Genomic DNA, 19,101 nt, shown 5'->3' with positions numbered 1-19,101 from the left:
GGCCTTTTTTTTTTTTCCGTGTCGGTGCAACATCGAGGGCCGAAGGGTCTGTACTGCGCTGTATCATTCTATGTTCTCTCCCCTCCCCCTCCCCCCAGGCTACCAACTTGGAAATCTATACCCGATGATATACGTCATTCTACCCAGAGTGCAGTAAGAATAAGGCACGTGAAAATAAGATTACGCTGATAGATAAGGAAAGACAGGAGTAGGCTCCAGTGCAGCATAAACTCCGACATGTGCTGGCAGGGCCAAATAGCCTGCTTGTGCTGTACTTCCTACATAATCCCCTTCAGAAAATGTACTGCGAGGACAGCACAAGTGTTGGCGCTGCTGCCTCACGGCACCAAGACCTTGGTTCAATCCCGGCCCACTGTCCGTATGGAGCTTGCACATTCTCCCCGTGTCTGCGTGGGTCTCATCCCCATAGCCCAAAAATGTGCAGGGTGGGTGGATTTACCATGCTAAATTGCTCCTTACTTGGTAAAATAAAGTATAAAAAAGAACATGCACTGTATATTACAAAATCTAATAACATCTGCAAATGACCTAGCTTGTGAACTGCTAGATGTTAGAAAGCATCTTCCATATACATGCATATAGGTAGCATCTATGATTCAATTCAGTAATCAACAATCCCATTAATACCTTTAGGTTCATTCTTGATGCCCGGTTTCTCAGTTGTACAAGCCACACATTTAGTTACATTTGATGAGTTTTGAACTAAGCAGACTTCACAGTCCCAGGACTCTGCCAGCTTCTTGAATTTGTCACCAAATCCTAGAATTCCTTTTGTTGGTGCTGAAGCAGGAATGTTAGTTTTGACAGACGAAGCACCTAAGAACCAAATTCATAAAATGAAAATAGAGCAAGTATCTTGTGATGTACAAATTTATGAGACACAATTAAATTATCATTTACACACTATGTAATGTTGGCAGGTAATGCTTTTCAATTAAGTTTATAACAAAAATTTGGTATCAGTAAGAGTGACCATGAGCTCTTTTGTTTTTAAAAAAGTGCTCGTCAGGGAAGGAAACGTGCTATCCTTGCATGGTCTGGCCTACATGACCCTAGTGCTGCACAAATATGACTGACTGCCCTGAAATAGTATAGCTAACAAATATCAGCATTACTCATTTCAGAGAACAAATAAGAAATGGGCAGATTTATTGTGCTTTACAATTCTTTATTTCACAGTATTCAGTAACATTCTATCTTTTAAAAACCATTGCTAAAGTGATGACAATGGTGCTCACACAAAGTAGTACACCATGACTGCCATTCCTTTCACATTTTTCAAAGGAAAGCAGACATCGATGCATCTGATCTTGTTTTATTTCATCCCCATTAGATTGATCTAGTGTAATCATTATTTAAAAATGCCGTTGAACTTTATTGCTGGGAATTGTCGCAAAATCTGATGATATTAGAGATAGTTTGCCTCAATCTGCAAAACGTTTCGATCTTGATAGACTGAACACAATGGGCGCGATTCTCCGCAACGGCCGGCGTGAAACCCGGAGTGTTTCACAAAGGCGTCGGAGGCCGCTCCTCGCCCCCTATCTTCCCCCCCCCCCCCCCCCCCCCCCCCCCCCCTCCCCAAGGGGCTAAGAGTGGCGTTGCGGGGAACTCGGCCGCCGGGCCTTGACTCTGGCGTCAAGGCGGCGCGCCGTGAATGACGCGACGGCGGTGCCTAAGTGACGTCAGCCGCGCATGCATGGTTGCCGCCTTCCCCTCCGCTGCCCCGCAAGACGTGGCAGCTTGTCCTTGCGGGGCGGCGGAGGGGAAAGAGTGCGTCTCTTAGAGACGCCGGCCCAACGATCGGTGGGCCAGTCCCCTCCCGAGCACGGCCGTGGTGCTCGATCCCCTCTCCGCCCCCCACAGGCCCCACACTTACCTGTCACACGCTGTTCACGCCGGCAACGACCAGGTGTGGTTGCCACCGGCGTGAACCGGTCGGGAACGTCAGGCCGCTCGGCCCATCCGGGACGGAGAATCGCGGGTCGCCGTGAAAAACGGCAACCCGCGATTCTCCGAGCGACGTGTCGCAAAGCGCGACACGTCATTGGGGGGGGGGGGGGGGGGGGGGGTGCCAGAACCGCCCTCCCGCGATTCTCCCACCAGGACTGGGGAGCCGAGAATTGCGCCCAATGTGAATGAAGTGAATTAAACAAAAACAAATACCGTAGATGGCGGAAATCAGAAACAAAATGGAAAATGCAGGTGGGGCAGCATATGTGGCTAGGACATAGACCTGAAATGTTAATTCTGTTTCTCACCCCACAGATGCTGCCTGACATGCAAAGTCTTTCTAACAACTGAATTAAGAGGTTGAACGCCACATCAAAAAAAAGTTAGCACTGCTGCCTCATGCACGAGGACCCGGGTCCCATCCCAGCCCCGGGTCACTGTCCATGTGGAGTTTGCATATTCTCCCGTGTCTGTGTCACCCCCACAACCCAAAGATGAGCAGGGTAGGTGAATTGGATACGCTAAATTGCCCATTAATTGGATTTTTTTTTAACGTCCCAAGTAAATCAATATCATCAAGTAGGTCTGATGTACTCAAATGCAAATCAGCTGGCACATGTCAATCACTTTCAATCCGTCGATTTAAAACACCCTGAAAATACAGTTCTTTTCAGATGTCAGATAGATCTGCACATGGCAAGCTGACTCCATGAAACAGAAAATGCATAAGCACTAAACTTAGACTTGGGGTCTTCTAAAGAAAACCAAAGAAAAGAGTAACTAGTCTTGCCCTTTACATTCTGAATGCAAAACCCAACAAACAGAAAAGACAAATAAAAGTCAAAAATTAACACTTTCACTGGATACTTATTAACATAGAAAGATGTTACTAGCTAATAACCAGTGTTTAGGCTCGGAAGGCTAAATTACCGACGCCTGCTCCTCGGTCATGTGTTCTAGGGAGGAGAGGCTCTGGCTGATTTCGCAATCCAGCTCTTGGTCTGTAGCATTGTAGGCAACAGATGAGGAACATATCAGCCATGATAGAACGGCAGAGCAGACTAGAGGGTTGAATGACCTAATTCTGCTCCTATATCTTATGAATTTATAAAATGCATCAGAATTAAAAGGGAATAAAAACAAGTAAAATTGACTTTATGCTAGGGAACTGGATATAAGCTTAGACAAGATAAAATAAAAACAGAAAAATGTTAGAAACATTCAGCATGTCCACCAGTATCTGAAGAGAGCAGAAATACTTAGCATATCAGGCAGCATCTGTAAAGATAAACATAGTTAACATTTCAGGTCAATGATGATGGAGTTTTAAGTCAGTACAAGCTTGTGGGAAGGGGTAGGGAGTAAAGGTCTGAGATAAAGTGAAGTACTGGAGAGAACAACAGAAGATTTAATGGTTCAAAAGGCAAATGTGGCAGCAATGGGTATGGTAAAGAAACAAAGATTACGTTATGAATGCAAAATGAAGAAAAAGCCAGCAGGGAAACAACAGAATAAGGTGGAGGCAGAGGTTATGATCTAAAGTGGTTGAACTCAATATTGAGGCCAAAGGCCGTCATGCTGAGACACAAGATGAGATGTTGTTCCTCAAGCCTGCATCGAGTTCCACTTGAATACTGTAGCAGGCAATGGACAGAAAAGGCAGATTGGGGAAAAGGGGCAAAATTAGAATGACCAGTGACAGGAAGCCAAGGGTGATGCTTGTGAACATGCTTGCTCTGAGCAAGCACATTAATATTTCAGGTATTGAGCCTCTGTCCAGTCTGCCCCAATTATCCTCTAGCTTTAATTCCATTTTACATGAGACAACACTTAGTCTTGAATAGCGTAGAAAACCATTGGATTATCAAATTTAATTAAATACAGCGCGAGTAATTCATTCCCAAGCATCGGCATACTGATAAGTCATCAAGTGACACCTACTTCCCAATAAACTCAAAACAAATTTCAGTTCAGTTCCTGCCAGAACTGCTCATCTCCAGACCTCATCATAGCTTCAATTCTTACATAACAGACACAAGAGTTGGTAGTAGAAAGTTGAAAGTAGCCACTTTTCATATCTGCGCAACATTCCCATCAAGGAGATCAATGGGCGTCAACAGGAAAATTCTCTCGTGAACGGAATCAAACATGACAGATCCTATGATCCAGCACCACCTATCACTTTTGCCATGTAATTTCTCTTGCCTTCTGCCCTATCAAAGATCTCCCTTTTGCTCTTTTCCACCCTCTCCCACAACTTTCACAGTTTAAATTTATTACATTACGTTTTTCCAGGTTCTGATGAATAACCGATGTTTACCTCGGTTTCTCCAGCACCAGATGCTGCCTGACTTGAGTATTTACAGCATTTTCTGTAAATATGGTTGTGGCTGGATAACAATCACCCCCAGTTTCAGGATGCCACTGCATGCTCCTCATACCCCAAACTTCCCTCCGTCATGTCAGGACTAAGGTTTCACACTGACTATTTTGCTGCGGCCACAATTCTTCAAACAGCAGGACGTGGACAACATAGGCTGAAATGTGCTGAAAAGTGGTTGGTAAAATTTAAGTCAAAGTACAAAGAACAATACGCACAAGAACAGGCTCTTCGGCCTTCCAAGCCTTTACCGGTCATGAGACCAACCTTGGCCAAAATCCTCAGCACTTCCTTGTGCTGTATCCCTCTATACCCATCCTATCCACGTATTTGTCAAGCTGCCTTTTGAACGCCGTTAATGTATCTATTTCCACAACTTTCCCCGTCAACGCGTTCCAGGTACTCACCACCCTATGTGAAAAACTTGCCTTGCACATCTCCTCTAAACTTTGCCCCTCAGATTTTAAACCTATGCCCCCTGGTGACTGACCCCTCCACCCAAGGAAAAAGAGTGCCTGCCCATCCACTCTAACGATGCTCCTCAATCTTGCAGGCCTCTATCAGGTCACCCCTCAACCTCCATCGTTCTAATGAAAACAGTCCAAGTCTATTCAGCCTCTCTGCATAGCTAACACCCTCCAGACCAGGCAACATCCTGGTAAACCTCCTCTGCACCCTCTCCAAAGCCTCCACATCCTTTGGGTAGTGTGGTAACCAGAATTGAGCACAATACTCCAAGTCAGGCAATAATCAACTGAAACAACAAAAGGCTCAACAACTTCCCTTGATCACCATGGCAGTCTCCTTTCATTAATATCTGGGCAGGGCAACATCATAACCAAAGCATAACCACACCAGCCACATCAACAACATTGCTGCAAGAGTAGTACAGATGTAGAGTACACCACAAGTAGCATATCTCCTGATCAATCAAATGTTTTTCACCATCTACAAGCTCGAGTCAGGAGTGTGTTGCAATATTCACCACCTACCACAATTGGTGCATATCACAGACTGTCCCAACCTGGATGAATTCCTTGGGACGGGACAAAAACCATGAAATTCCATAATATCTTGGGACAGGCCCGCCACTATTTCACAATGCACTCAGAATCAGCAGCAAATTAATGAGGATTTGCCAGAATTGGCCATATTGTGGGGGAGAAAAACATCACCTACCTGGCTTAGTGGACTGACAAGCCACACACTTGCTGTCTTCAGCTTTGTTCTGTAAGAGGCACACAGCACAGTCCCAAACACCTTCAGGTTTCTTAAATTGATCTGCCAATACCAATCCCACAGATGTACTACTGGAAGTGTTTGACTCTCTGTTTCGTGTACTTTCAGTTACCACCGGCAAAGGTTTGATTCCAGTTCCAGGTTTTGGTGTTTCACAAGCCACACATTTTAAAACTTCGGATTTATTTTGAACCAAACAGATGTCACAGCTCCACATGCCCACGGCGGATTTGAATTTGTCTCCAAAACTCATTGGAGTCTCTATAGATGTAACTTTGTCTCTGTTTGCTGACTCATTATTAGTCTGTTTGGGAAGTGCAGATTTAGCGGTCTGACAAGCTAGACATTTACTATCTGTACTTTTGTTTTGTAGAAAGCAGGTGCCACATTGCCAGGAACCTTCGGCTGGTTTGAACTTGGCATCAAATCCAAAGGTGCTTAAGCTCTCAGTGGAGGAACTGCTTTTTCCAGTAGTAGATGGTAAAGATTTCACAGTAGCTGGTGCATTATCCAAAGACTTGGCTGCACATTTTGTGGACGATGATGGCAAAGTGAATTCTGGGAAGAGGTAAAAAAAATAAACAAAATACACAAGTTTAAGTAGTTTGTTTGTGCATACATTGTTCTCAATGTTCATGGGACAGAAATAGACAAATACCGAATGAGTATTCACTAATGCAACACAAGATTGCATACATCAGATATAGGGTAGACTGGCAAACAGCACTTCACATATTTGTCCAGGAGGCCTGTCTGCTCGACTGAGCAAATTAACAAATTTTCTACACATGCTCAATACTTGAAATGCAGCAAAATTATTCCAGGGCTTTCCAAACTCAGCGGTCCACCATGAGCTAAACTTCCTAACTTGCTGCAGAACAAATCAGGTTTGCACCACAATCTCGTCAGAAGTGTACACAAAGTATGATTAAAGTACTTCTATACAAACTATAGAATTAATGGAACAGTAGTGCTAGGATCATTTAATTTGTATAACTACTACTCAACTTGAGCAACTCAACTGTAATACAAATCAAGGATTCAATGGTGTTTCATAGAGCACCGATGCTAGCCCCTCACCAGTAACGGAATGTGCAGCTCCAATTTTCCTGTCGTAGAAGTCCACGGATTCGCCGTTGTATAATTTGTATAACTACTACTCAACTTGAGCAATCAACTTTATATTTTTCAGCTTCTCATTGCATATGAGCAGGTTACCCCTACCTGTCAATTGAAGATACTTGTAAAGCCTGGTGCCAGACTTTCATGATGCTATTGAAAAATGCTCCAGTCCAGTTGTCACAAGTTAATATAATTCACCTGCTATGTGGTAGGTCCCTAGTCATTTTCCAAGTGGACCCTATAAAATGGATACTGACAAGTGGGAAACATGCCTGTTTTTAAATACTATTTTCAAAAGTACTCACCAGGCCCTTTTAAAATGTCTAAAACACTGCCTTGCTTCAGAGTTTTAGCGGGTTTGAATGGTCCATCACATTCTTCATTTTTTCCCTTGGTTGGTGTTGAAATAGAAGGCGATGTGGTGCATTTCACTAAAATATTGTACGAAAGATTTTATCAGTTGTCTGTATCAAACTGAGTCATTGACTGATTTTAATTATATCAGGAATATGCATACCTGCATTAATGGAAGGTCTGGCCGATACAAAAATGAATGGAACTGATTTGTCAATCGGCTCACTAAATGTAAATCCAGTCTTTGTAATGGTGGGGGAAGAGGAATATGAAAAAAAGAACAGAATCAACTTTTACAAGTGGTGAAAACATTGTATCACATCAACTATTATTACTGCCGCTATACATTGTTGTACTGAATGATTTAGAAATCAACTACTCAACTTGTAGAAATAAATTGGGGGATATATATTACATTTTTGAAGACAATTTACTCTCAAAGTGAGAACTCACAAAAATTAGTGCTCAACAAAATGACTTACAGAAACCGAAACATGTTGCAGATTTGCCTCCGTTGCTTTTATATTCGGTGTGGAAAAGGTAAAGGCAACACTGTTAGGACTGGACACCACAGCCTGTACGTGAGTAAAGAGCAATTATTACAATACACACACATTGATTTCAGAGCTGTTCGCTCCCATTATTGATACATAAAGTTTTCTTACCCTGACATAGGAAAGCAGACAATTGATCTGCTATTTGTCAATAAGAGACAAAATTGATCCACCCATCCAAAAAGCTGGTTTTGATGCCAAACATTTAGACAATATGCAATATGCTTACTTTGAACCGAACATTAGCTTTCACAGGTACCCTTGAAAATAAATGTGTTAAAACATCAGCTAAAGTTTTACGCTTACCCCTGCGCAGGGAAAGGAAAAAAATGGCAAAAGGCACAACCAATAAACAAAGCCAAGGTTTTTCCACGAGGAGAAATTGAATCTCTTCGGCTTCAAAAAGGTACAAGCTTACAGTTTTTTTTAATACAGCTAGGAGAAAATTGTTCTTCCAAGTTTAAAAGTACATGCAACTCTACTGCAAAGGGAATTCTACAGCAGGCAATTGCACCAAAATGGCGCTTTGGAAATACCCCAGAACAGAGCCTTAAGGTGTACTGGCATGAGGTGGATGCAATCCCTATCCTCTGCAAGGGGGACATACATCAAAATTAAAACAAAAATGCAACACGTAAAAGAACTATACCTTGTCAGGGAAAGATTTTGTTATAGTAGGTGTTACAGGTGACACAGCTGTGGAAGGGGAGCCAAAGTTAAAGGTAGGCAATGCAGTACTTTTAATTGGTAAAGATACTTCTGGAAGTTCTAGATCTGCGACCTGTACCTGAAAGGGGCACAACATTTGCAAGTTATAGTTCAAAAGTTAAGAACAAGTGTTATTTGGCAATGAATAAACAAATTGTATCACTCCTGCAAAAATGGCAAGTAGATATGCATCTCAAAAACGTTGGGAATGTATAATGCATCAGCATGCTGCATATATCAAGTGAGAAGGAATAAAGGGTTAGAATTTAATACAGTGCTCAAAGCTAAATTGATGAGAATGCACTGCTGCTAAGTCAAAGGATTTGAATAAGACATTTGTAGGCAGCAGTACCAAAATGTTTTCAAATTACATTAGACATCCTACATGATTGCGACAAACGTAAACTACCCCTCCAGTCTGAAGCCCCTGACATTTATCACATAATCCTTCTAAAGAACCACTCCACTATCACCCAGCTTTTCAACTGTAGCCACAGGATGATATACAATATCTATTGTTGCCTCGTGTCCTACAAGGATCTATCATCAACCTTTCCTATTCTCATCCACATGCTGCTCCTCAGTAACATCATCTGAAAGAATGCCACTTTCCACTTATGCTGACAACACCCAGTTCAACATGATCACTTCTTCTCATGACCCCTCCACTTTAACTTGTACAGGTTGTACTGGACGATCAGAAATTTCCATCAACTAAATATCAGGACGGCCAAAGTCATTGGGCGGGATTCTCCGTTAGTCGACGCAGAAATCGAGGCATTGATCGGGTGGAAAATAGTGCTGGATGCCAAAATCGCGGCAGGCGCTGGTTTGACAACAAAGCGCGATGCTCCATCACCCCGAAAGCGACCAACACTGCCATACTTCACTGACAGTCGTGTCGTGCCGAGGGGGGGGGGGGGGGGGGGGGGGGGGCTTCTGCCACGTGGAGGTCAGGAAGTGGGTCAGGTGGACGTGCACACAACACCATCACTGCAGCCGGCAAAGCAGCCCATGCAGCTGTGCATGTTGCTGAACGCACGCTTTAAACCTGGGTCGTATAGGTGACCTCCGGGACAACCCCTGGCCCCAGCCAACCCATCAGCTGTCTGGGCGCTCCAGCACACCCGGTCTCATCTTTTTGGCCAGTTTGCCAGCCCTGCAAGTGTCCATCATGGGCCCGACAGATCCTGCACCGTTTTTCATGGGATTAGATGGTATTCCACACAGCACCGGTTCCAGCCCCTCACCAGTAGCAGAATTGGTGCAGGTACCGCGCCGATTTTCCTGTCGTAGAAGTCCACAGATTCTCCGTTGGCGTCACACTTAATCGCAGAAACGGAGAATCCAGCGCTTGTCTATATCACATTGGCTCCATTCCACTTCATAGAATTTCAGAAGGAGGCCATTCGGTACATCGAGTCTGTGCCGGCCCTTGGAAAGACCATCTTACTTAAGCAGTGTCTAGCCTTTCCCCGTAACCCCAGCTAACATTTTGGACAATATGGGAGAATTTAGCTTGGCCAACCCACCAAGCTGCACATCTTTGGACTGTGGGAGGAAACCGGAGCACCCGTTGGAAACCCACGCAGACACGGGGAGAAAGTGCAAACTCCACAGTCACCCGAGGCCGCGATTGAACCTGGGTCCCTAAAGCTGTGAGGCAGCAGTGCTAAACCACTGTGCCACGATGCCGCCCAATTGCTGATCACTATCCAAGGTTGACCATAGTTTCATATTTGACCCAAAGATGAGCTTTTGACTACACATTCACACCAAGTCTCCCTATTTCCACTTCTATCACCTAACTGGGCTCCTAACTCAACTCATCTGCTGCAGACATCCTGATCTATGTCTTTGTTAACTATAGACTTGGTTCCCCCTGAGAGGACTACAGGATAAAGCAATGTCAAAAACGGGGGTTGGGGAGGGGAGGGTCTCGGAGATATACAAGGAATAGATGGACTGGCAAGGGGTCTTAATCAGGGAAGTGGAGGAAGAGTTGGGAGGGGAGTTGGAAGTTGGACTATGGGAAAAGGCCTTGAAGAGAGTCAATTCATCTTCGTCGAGTGTCAGGCTGAGCCTGATCCAGTTCAAGGTGGTTCATAGGGCCCACATGACGGTGGCCCGGATGATTAGGTTTTGAGGAATTGGAGGACAGGTGCGGACGCTGAGGGGGAAGCCTGGCGGATCATGTGCATATGTTCTGGGCGTGTCCGAAGTTGAAGGGATTCTGGCAGGGATTTTTGGAAGTCATGTCAGAGGTCCTGGAAGGGAGGGCGACTCTGGCAATATTTGGGGTATCAGAAGACCCAGGGGGCAGGGGCTGATGTTCTGGCCTTCTCCTCCTGTGTGGCCCGGAGACAAATTTTCTCGGGCTGGAAAAGATTAAGTTCGCCTTGAGAGGTTCAATTCAGGGGTTTGCTCGGAGGTGGCAGCTGTTCATCGAATTATTTACTGTGATGTGATTGCATGCGTCAGGCCGCTAGGTTGTTTAGAATGATAATTTGTTAAACTGTGAAAATTAACGGGTCAAATTTGCCCTGAGAGGATCAATCCAAGGGTTCTATAAACGATGACAGCCTTTTCTGGACTTCCTGGCTCAAAGATAGGTATCTTGGTCAATAGTAGCAGCAACCCGGGGGGGGAGGGGGGGTTTCTTATTGTAGTTTCTATTCTGTAACTTTATATTGTGTTAATTTGTGTTGTTAAAATGCTGTGCTGTTCATGGAGGTGGGGCAAATATATATGATTGTTAATATTAGTTATTTTTGGTATTTTACTATGGTGCGTTATTGTTGTATAAATTCAAATTTTTCAATAAAAATTATTTCAAAAAAAGAAAACTGTGAAAATTAAAAATGCTTCAATAAAATATTTTCTGGAAAAAACCTGTAGACTTGGCTATTCTAACAGGCCTCCCATGTTCTGCCCTCTCCATGCCCCTTTCTCTCAGAACTCGCGCTTGCTGGCTCTTGATTAAACAATGCCTCAATATTAAAATTTTAATCGCCATTTTCAAAACCTCTCCCTAAATGCCCGTCTCGGTTTTATCCTTCAAGTCAATCCTCAAAAAGTACCTCTCTGACCAGGTTTTGACATAGGCCCTAATATCTCCTTAGGTGACTCAAAAATGTTGTTAATTAAAGCTCCCTTGAAGCACCTTGGGACATAACCGTGTAATTGCTGCTGTATATGCAGTACTGCTTAAAAGGATCAGGATTCTGCCACGTGGAGTGTGAACACGGTTACTGTTTTGTCTGGTTCCACGGGTCTAGACCACATTCCTTTACTGTTTGCATTATCTTTTGTTTTATCCCTCTGAGTCACTCAGCCAATATTTGATTTATTTTGCTGCTCTTTGCAAACATGTAAACAGAACCAGACACAAGTTCTTGAAAACTATTGATCCCCTAAAATCTAAATTGCTAAGAAATAATTAAACTTTTTACAGAATTTCTGAAAAGTCACTTGAATGCAAATAGGCATGGCATTAGGGTTGCCGCAATCTCAATACATCTATACTCCAGGGATTAATAGTATTGGAATAATTCAGCTAAACTAGATGGTTACTACCGTATAACCCACATCCACATAATTGCTTAAACAATATTGGGACCCAACGAGTTGTAAAGTCCCATGTTGGCAAAAATCGATCAAACTAGGGTGAAAAGTAAGAGAAATCACTCAGAACCTCTTCCGCTCGTGGTTTGCACTAAATTCCAACCACATTAGCTACTCCCATCCCGCTGTCTAATCTAAAGTTGCTCCTAAAAATCTAATACATACGTTTGTATAGTACGGGAAAATAAAGAAAATATACTACATAAAGCTCTTTTACTTCCTTTCACTGAGCATTAGCAACTTGATTTGACAAATGACACTGGCTTTCACAAAATGTGAAATAATCTATGATTTTGTAATATTTTTATCATTCTTGGAGCAATTTTAAGTGTAAAATGGTTTAAGGATTTTTCTGCCCTTTTAAGATTTGTGAATGACAAGATTAATTTACACATTGCAGCTATATTACACCTGAAAATTTCAACAGGAATTATAAATAGTGCCAGAATAAGTACACCCTTTTTACTACCAAATGTTTTCCCAGATATATTTATTTGAATATTCTATGGCAAATCCATTAATTTATTTATTCAAATAATTTTCTTCAATGTTTAGTAACATAACTCCTTGGTTCTAGCAGACATGCAAACACCAGGTGCTGTCACCATACCTCCCAATCTCATCAAGCACAGGAAACCAGCATCGTTGCAGCATCTGCACAAACGTCTGTCTTTGCAGGAGAGGGGGGTCAGGCCCCCAGGATATGAGTAATGGAAAGATTGTGACCGTGAACAAAAACAAGGGTGGCCACAACATTTCCAAAACTATTGAGGCATCGCTCTGCTGAGTACTACAGGGAAAATATTGCCTGATCAGATTGCAGATTCTAGTTCATAACTGGAAAATCTACCGCTGATATTATCTCAGTTGGCAACTTCAAGAGAAATGCCATAAAGTCCACAGGGTGGCATGTGGCACAGTGGATAGCACTGGGACTGCGGCGCTGAGGACCCGGGTTTGAATCCCAGCCCTGGGTCACCGTCCGTGTGGAGTTTGCACATTTTCCCCATGTCTGCGTGGGTTTCACCCCCACAGCCCAAAGATGTGCAGGTTAGGTGGATTGATCTGTTAAAAGAATTGCACCTTAATTGGAAAAAATAAATAAAGACTAGTACACATTTTGCTTTCACTAATCTCATCAAAACATTTGACTTATGAGTACAGGCAGTCTACTTAAACTGGAGAAAATTGCTGCCCAGCGAATCTTCTCAATGTTCCTTTCCATAGCAACGATGGACAAAATCAGCTATGTTGGGCAACACTGGAACCCTTTGAAATCCACACAGAAGTCAAACAGGGTTCTGTTCTGACACCAAAACCCTTTGGCAGTCTGTACTTTGCTGCTGTCATATGCCTTTACGTCATTTACAGAGGATGTCGACTTACATTCCAGAATTGAAGGAAAGCAATTCAGCTTTGCTCGCCCGACATGCAAGACGAAGGTGCACCACTCCTCAGAGTTGCTCTATGACAACGATGCTGCACGAGCATTCCAAATCATGATGTGGAGATGCCGGCGTTGGACTGGGGTGAGCACAGTAAGAAGTCTTACAACACCAGGTTAAAGTCCAACAGGTTTGATTCAAACACGAGCTTTCGGAGGAAGGAGCTGCGCTCCGAAAGCTCGTGTTTGAATCAAACCTGTTGGACTTTAACCTGGTGTTGTAAGATTCCAAATCATGAAACACCTTGGTGTGGGTAAATGGAATGGACTCTCCAACATCTGTAAACTTTGGTTTGAAAGTCATGGTCCAGGATATTCCATACTGCCATTTATCAGCATTGGCAATGTGACACTGGAAGTTGTTCATATTGCCACATATCTCGGCTCCACAATCACCAGCAATCTGTCTCTTGATACTGAAATCAACGCATGCAGCACAAAACTGCAGCTGCTATGTCAAAACTGACTAGGGGTGGAACAACTGCACCCTGATCCAAGACCACCAAACTGTGAGTCTACCAAGCTCTTTGTCCTAGGTGCACTCCACTATAGTGGCAAGACCTAGTCAACACTCAAGGTAGCAGGAAAAGCTAAACCGTTTCAACTTCAGTTGTCTCTGATGCATCCTCAGCATCTCTTGCAGGACAAGGTTATAGGTCCTGGAGTATTTGCGCTGGCTCGGCCAAGATCCATCAGATGGAGGATAGCTGTTTATCCAATCATGTTCCATATGGTGAACTGGCCTCAGGGGCATAACTTCCTGACCTCTATTCCTCTGCTACAAGGACACCTGCAAGTGAGATAGGAATATTGCAGAACTGACACTGATAACCGAGGCACAGTTGCTGTGACCTATGGAGGCTGACTGTTTGGAAGAGCATTGCAAAAAGTTGAGAAGAATCATAACGCTCAGCTGGCCGAGAAGAGGACCCAGAAAAAACAGAGGCAAGTGAATCATGCACCTATCAGCCCACTGTCTTCACCACAATAAATGCCACAGAGACAACCAGGCCATGCTTAACACAGAGCTGACCACCACAGCGCAGACCATTGCTGCACAAGACAAAAAGCTGCCACCATTAAAAAACTGCAAGAAGCAGAAAGAGGGCAGCACGGTAGCACAAATGGATAGCACTGTGGCTTCACAGCTCCAGGGTCCCAGGTTTGATTCTCCACTGGGTCGCTGTCTGCACGTTCTCCCCGTGTCTGCATGAGTTTCCTCAGGGTGCTCCGGTTTCCTCCCACAGTCCAAAGACGTGCAGGTTAGGTGGATTGGCCATAATAAATTGCCCTTAGTGACCAAAAAGGTTAGGAGGGGTTATTGGGTTACAGGGACAGGAAGTGAGGGCTTCAGTGGGTCGGTGCAGACTCGATGGGCCGAATGGCCTCCTTCTGCACTGTATGTTCTAAAGGACAGGTTAAATGTGGAAGTAATAATCTTTGCCATTCACAGGCCTCCAAAAACGGTGAACAATTCATCACATTAAATAATGGAATCAACCCAACATTTCTTGTAACACTACTTCCAAGAAATGCTGGATAAAGTGATATATTAATAGTGTAACAGTTATTCCACAGAGTAAAGATTCATTGGTGATTATTTAAAATTTCGCAATACTGAATTATTTTTTTGTAAGTGATGAAAGCCCATTTATTTTAAACGTGAGAACATTGAGACTGTAGTTGCATCCAGGTGCCGGAATTGAAGCCTACTTGTGACAATAAGCGATTATCATTATTGTCCACCCCTCACACAGAACCCATTCTACACCTGAAAATATACATACACCAATCTCTACACCATAGATTTGCAATACTGAATTTAAGAATTAAAAGACAATTTGCTCTAACCTCCTGTGCACCTCTGGCTGAATAATGTCCTTTATCTCTCTTCATTTTTCCTCCAGCTCCCCCAGATGTGAGACCATTTGTTGCACGAGAACCAATTACGGGATATGAACAGCTACTATCCCTACAGGACAAATAAAAATGTGGCAAAGAAAAACTGTTTAATTAATTATACATTTTAAAACTCCCAAACTAACTCCCAACAAAATAATTCTTTACTAACTACTGCAGGTACTATACCTTTTTGTTGTTTGAAGGCTAATTTCGGGTACAGGCGATTTCTCCCTTGCTTTCTGAAAATACAAAGAAATTGACATTTAAGACATGGATCTGATTTTTTACGAATATAGTTCCTGAGACACACATTAGCTTACACAATTTTTAAAAAGGCAAGTCACAAGTAAAATCATTCACCTTACAAATTCTGATACTCATTTAGAGGTTAAGTACCTAAACAGTAAGAGTACCACATATCAGACTTATTGGAGGGCCGAAGGGCCTGTTCCCTGCTGTACTTTTCTTTGTTCTTTAAATACAAAGACAAATCACTAGAAGCTGCCAAACAGATATGGCTCTAAAGGATTTCAGGAGGAATAGAATTGAAAAGCAGAAAAGTTATGCTAAACTTGTATCAATCCTTGGTTAGCCTACATGTGTGTAGTTCTATTCAACATATTACAAAAAGAATGTAGAGGCACTGGCATCAGAACGGAGAGGCCATATCTGTCAGAAAAGTGTAAACCGTTCCTCTTGAAATGAGATGGCGAAGATGTGATGTAATTCATGCCTTTAAAATTCTGAAAGGTTTCCATACAATAAATAAAAGTGATTTTCTCCTTGTGAGGTAGCAGGGAACTAGGAGCCATGAATACAAGATGGTCATCAGGAAATCTTAAAGGGAATTTGTATGAAAATTTTTCCCAAGACAATGGTATGAATGCAGAACTCGCTACCATAGACCGTAGGTGAGGTAATTTAAGAGGGTTGTGTTGATTAGAGTTGAATGAGGAGGGACAGACAAACTCAAGTGGAGCACAAACACTGCCATTAAGCAAATATAACATGCAGATATTTAAGAAGTACAGAGTCATTTCTTACATTGTTTTGTATTTCTGTTCTGTCAGTATGTCTAGTACCCTGCCCTCCAGGGGTCAGGGATGGCTTGAAAAAGATGGATCGATTTGCAGCGCCAGAGACAACCACAGGTGTTTGAAGTTTCTGGACTGGAGGACCTGGTGTTTCGAGCTGAAAATAAATAGAAATAAAATGTTTAAACTTGCAATAGCAATTTTTAATTTGGCATTTTTTTTGTAACAGTGGGCTACTTAATTTAGAGTGACCTTACATTTATTTGTCGACTAATACAATAACCAAAATTGTATTATTTGCCTTGGAAAATCATGTCACTATCCTTTATGAAAATGGAAAAAAATGAAAATCGCTTATTGTCACGAGTAGGCTTCAATGAATTTACTGTGAAAAGCCCCTAGTCGCCACATTTCGGCGCCTGTTCGGGGAGGCTGGTACGGGAATCGAACCGTGCTGCTGGCCTGCGTTAGAACCCAGCGATTTAGCCCAGAATGCTAAACCAGCCCCTAAATAATAATCGATTGTCACAAGTAGGCTTCGATGAAGTTACTGTGAAAAGCCCCTAGTCGCCACCTTCTGGCGCCTGTTCGGGGAGACCAGCACAGGAATTGCCGCGCTGCTGGCATTGTTCTGCATTACAAGCCAGCTGTTTAGCCCACTGCACTAAACCAGCCCCTAGGTATCAAATTAAATGTATAAAAACTTCAAGAAGCTGACTAGCTTCAAAACAATGCAAAATAGCAAATAATTCCCTCAATGTAAAATCTGAGTTAGCAAATAAAAGTTTACAAATTCTTTAAAGCCCTTCCTCCCATTACCAAAGCTAGCAGGAACTGGCTCATAGCAACAAACTGTAGCACAACGTACAGTCAATCAAACGACTTTCATCAAGCAGTAGCTGAATGCACTCACAGCTGCCGTGGCAATATTGTGCTTCTGCTACTTAAGCCTATTTGACTTCTGTATTTCTCACCGCGTGTAATTTAAGAACAAACAGCAGGGCTTTTCAAACAAGGTATTTAAACGTGAATAGATGACAAAATCCGAGGTCTGAATTTTACGTCCCCGACCATGTTTTTAGGCAGGGATGGGATTCCCTATGGTTTCCTGCCAGCTCTAAAAACAGTGATTTTACTCAGGGGGAGCCATAGCCTTTGTTTTAAGCCAGCCCTTTCCCCAATTGATTACTTTAAAGTGGCGAATATTTTGGCTGGTGAGAGCATTAATCCTCTGTTGCTAAGCCCGGAGTTAGATCTCCCCCAAACCAACCCCTGGCCTATCGCCCCCCCCAAATCGCCCTCCGTGTTATGCCCCAGGCCTACCTTGCCCTCCCTTCCCTGGGGCCCCTTACACTTTGCTGTCTTCTGGCTCCAGCACTTCAACTCAGGTAGGTTGGTATAGTTCCTCTTCTGTCCATGGCAGCGCCGTCACTGCAAGAACTAGAGAGTTGCCGGCATATCAGATTGGCTGGAAGGTCTCGGAGGCGGGACTTCCTCCCGAGTGAAGGGCAGAAGTCCCAACTGCAGTCAATCACTCATTGGAGTGCAACCCGATTGTGGGGCAGTCGGAATTGGGATTACACACTTGTATTTACAGCTTGGGTTCGTTTAACTACTGTAGTAGTTCAGTTGTCACTAGCATTTTTTTTTAAATCCTCTACCGTCACTCAGTCCATCAGTAAACTGTTCCCACATAATGCTTCAAACTTGCCCTGATTAAGTATATGCAAGGAGCTATTTTTAGGTTACATTTTCTAAGTTATCCCTTCACGTGAAATGTACACATTTACCAAGTATGATAAAGGTTCCACAACAATATCCTACCTTTCTCACTTTGGACTGCCAGCCAGTCACATCTAGAGTGCTTTTCTCTGATGACTGAAACAAAGTTCACATTAAGCATGGTCAGATTTGTGGAGGAGCAGGTATGAAATATTTGTTAAGATAAAGATTAGAGGAAAGAAAGGGAAAGGGTAGTTTTTAAATGAGTTGCATTCAAGCTAATCACGGTTCTATCTATTCTTATTTTTAAAATAAATTTAAAGTACCCACTTATTTTTTTTCAATTAAGGGGCAATTTAGCGTGGACAATCTGCCTACTCTACACATTTTTGGGTTGAGAGTGTGAAGTCCACGCAAACACTGGGAGAATGTGCAAACTGCACATGGACAGTGACCTGGGGCCGGGATCAAACCTGGGTCCTTGGCGCTGTGAGGCAGCAGTGCTAACCACTGCGCCACCCTTCTATCTATTCTTAAAATCGTTTTAAGCAACCTAGTTTGAGAGCTACAATGGCTTGAATACTTATCAGCAAGATTATATCCAACATTTCATAAGCTTTTAGCAATTATGTTAAGTGGGTCTGGTGTCCATATTGAAGTAAAACTGTTTTTCAGCAAATCCTTACAGTGCAGAGGCCATTCAACCTATTGATCTGCACCAACCCTCCCAAAAGTGCAGCCCACATAGGCGCAATTCTCCTGCTCTTTCCCCACAACCCCACCCAACCATTGGACACTAAGGAGCAATTTAAGCAAGTCCAATCCACCTGATCTGCACATCTTTGGTTTTTAATTACTATAAATATGTTACACACAAACACACCCCAGTTATGGATATTCTTTGTTCTCAATGCACTTAGCAATACAGGTTTGACGTTCACATAGCACTTTGCACATCCTCAGAATATCAAAAAGTGATTTAGATTCAATTAATGTTCATTATTGATCGCCTAAGAACTACAGGGAAAATTAATTTGAACAGAA

At 43.0% G+C, this 19,101-nt stretch overlaps 1 protein-coding gene across 1 annotated transcript in view; it reads right to left on the bottom strand.

Moving 5' to 3' along the window:
- The window catches only part of nup153 (nucleoporin 153), an 89,337-nt gene that overhangs the window by 28,120 nt on the left and 42,116 nt on the right, over window positions 1–19,101 (bottom strand). The window contains exons 8-17 of the mRNA XM_038796989.1: window positions 18,160–18,213; window positions 16,346–16,492; window positions 15,488–15,540; window positions 15,251–15,371; window positions 8,273–8,410; window positions 7,552–7,644; window positions 7,233–7,311; window positions 7,021–7,146; window positions 5,534–6,151; window positions 649–837 (exon numbers count right to left, since the gene is read on the bottom strand). Of these exons, the coding sequence (XP_038652917.1) occupies window positions 649–837; window positions 5,534–6,151; window positions 7,021–7,146; window positions 7,233–7,311; window positions 7,552–7,644; window positions 8,273–8,410; window positions 15,251–15,371; window positions 15,488–15,540; window positions 16,346–16,492; window positions 18,160–18,213 (1,618 nt within the window). The remainder of the gene's footprint in view (window positions 1–648; window positions 838–5,533; window positions 6,152–7,020; window positions 7,147–7,232; window positions 7,312–7,551; window positions 7,645–8,272; window positions 8,411–15,250; window positions 15,372–15,487; window positions 15,541–16,345; window positions 16,493–18,159; window positions 18,214–19,101) is intronic.

Source organism: Scyliorhinus canicula, chromosome 5 (assembly GCF_902713615.1).
Source record: "Scyliorhinus canicula chromosome 5, sScyCan1.1, whole genome shotgun sequence".
Classification (NCBI taxonomy): domain Eukaryota; kingdom Metazoa; phylum Chordata; class Chondrichthyes; order Carcharhiniformes; family Scyliorhinidae; genus Scyliorhinus; species Scyliorhinus canicula.
Note: the sequence above shows the minus strand (reverse complement) of the source record. Positions and strands in the feature narration are given on the sequence as shown.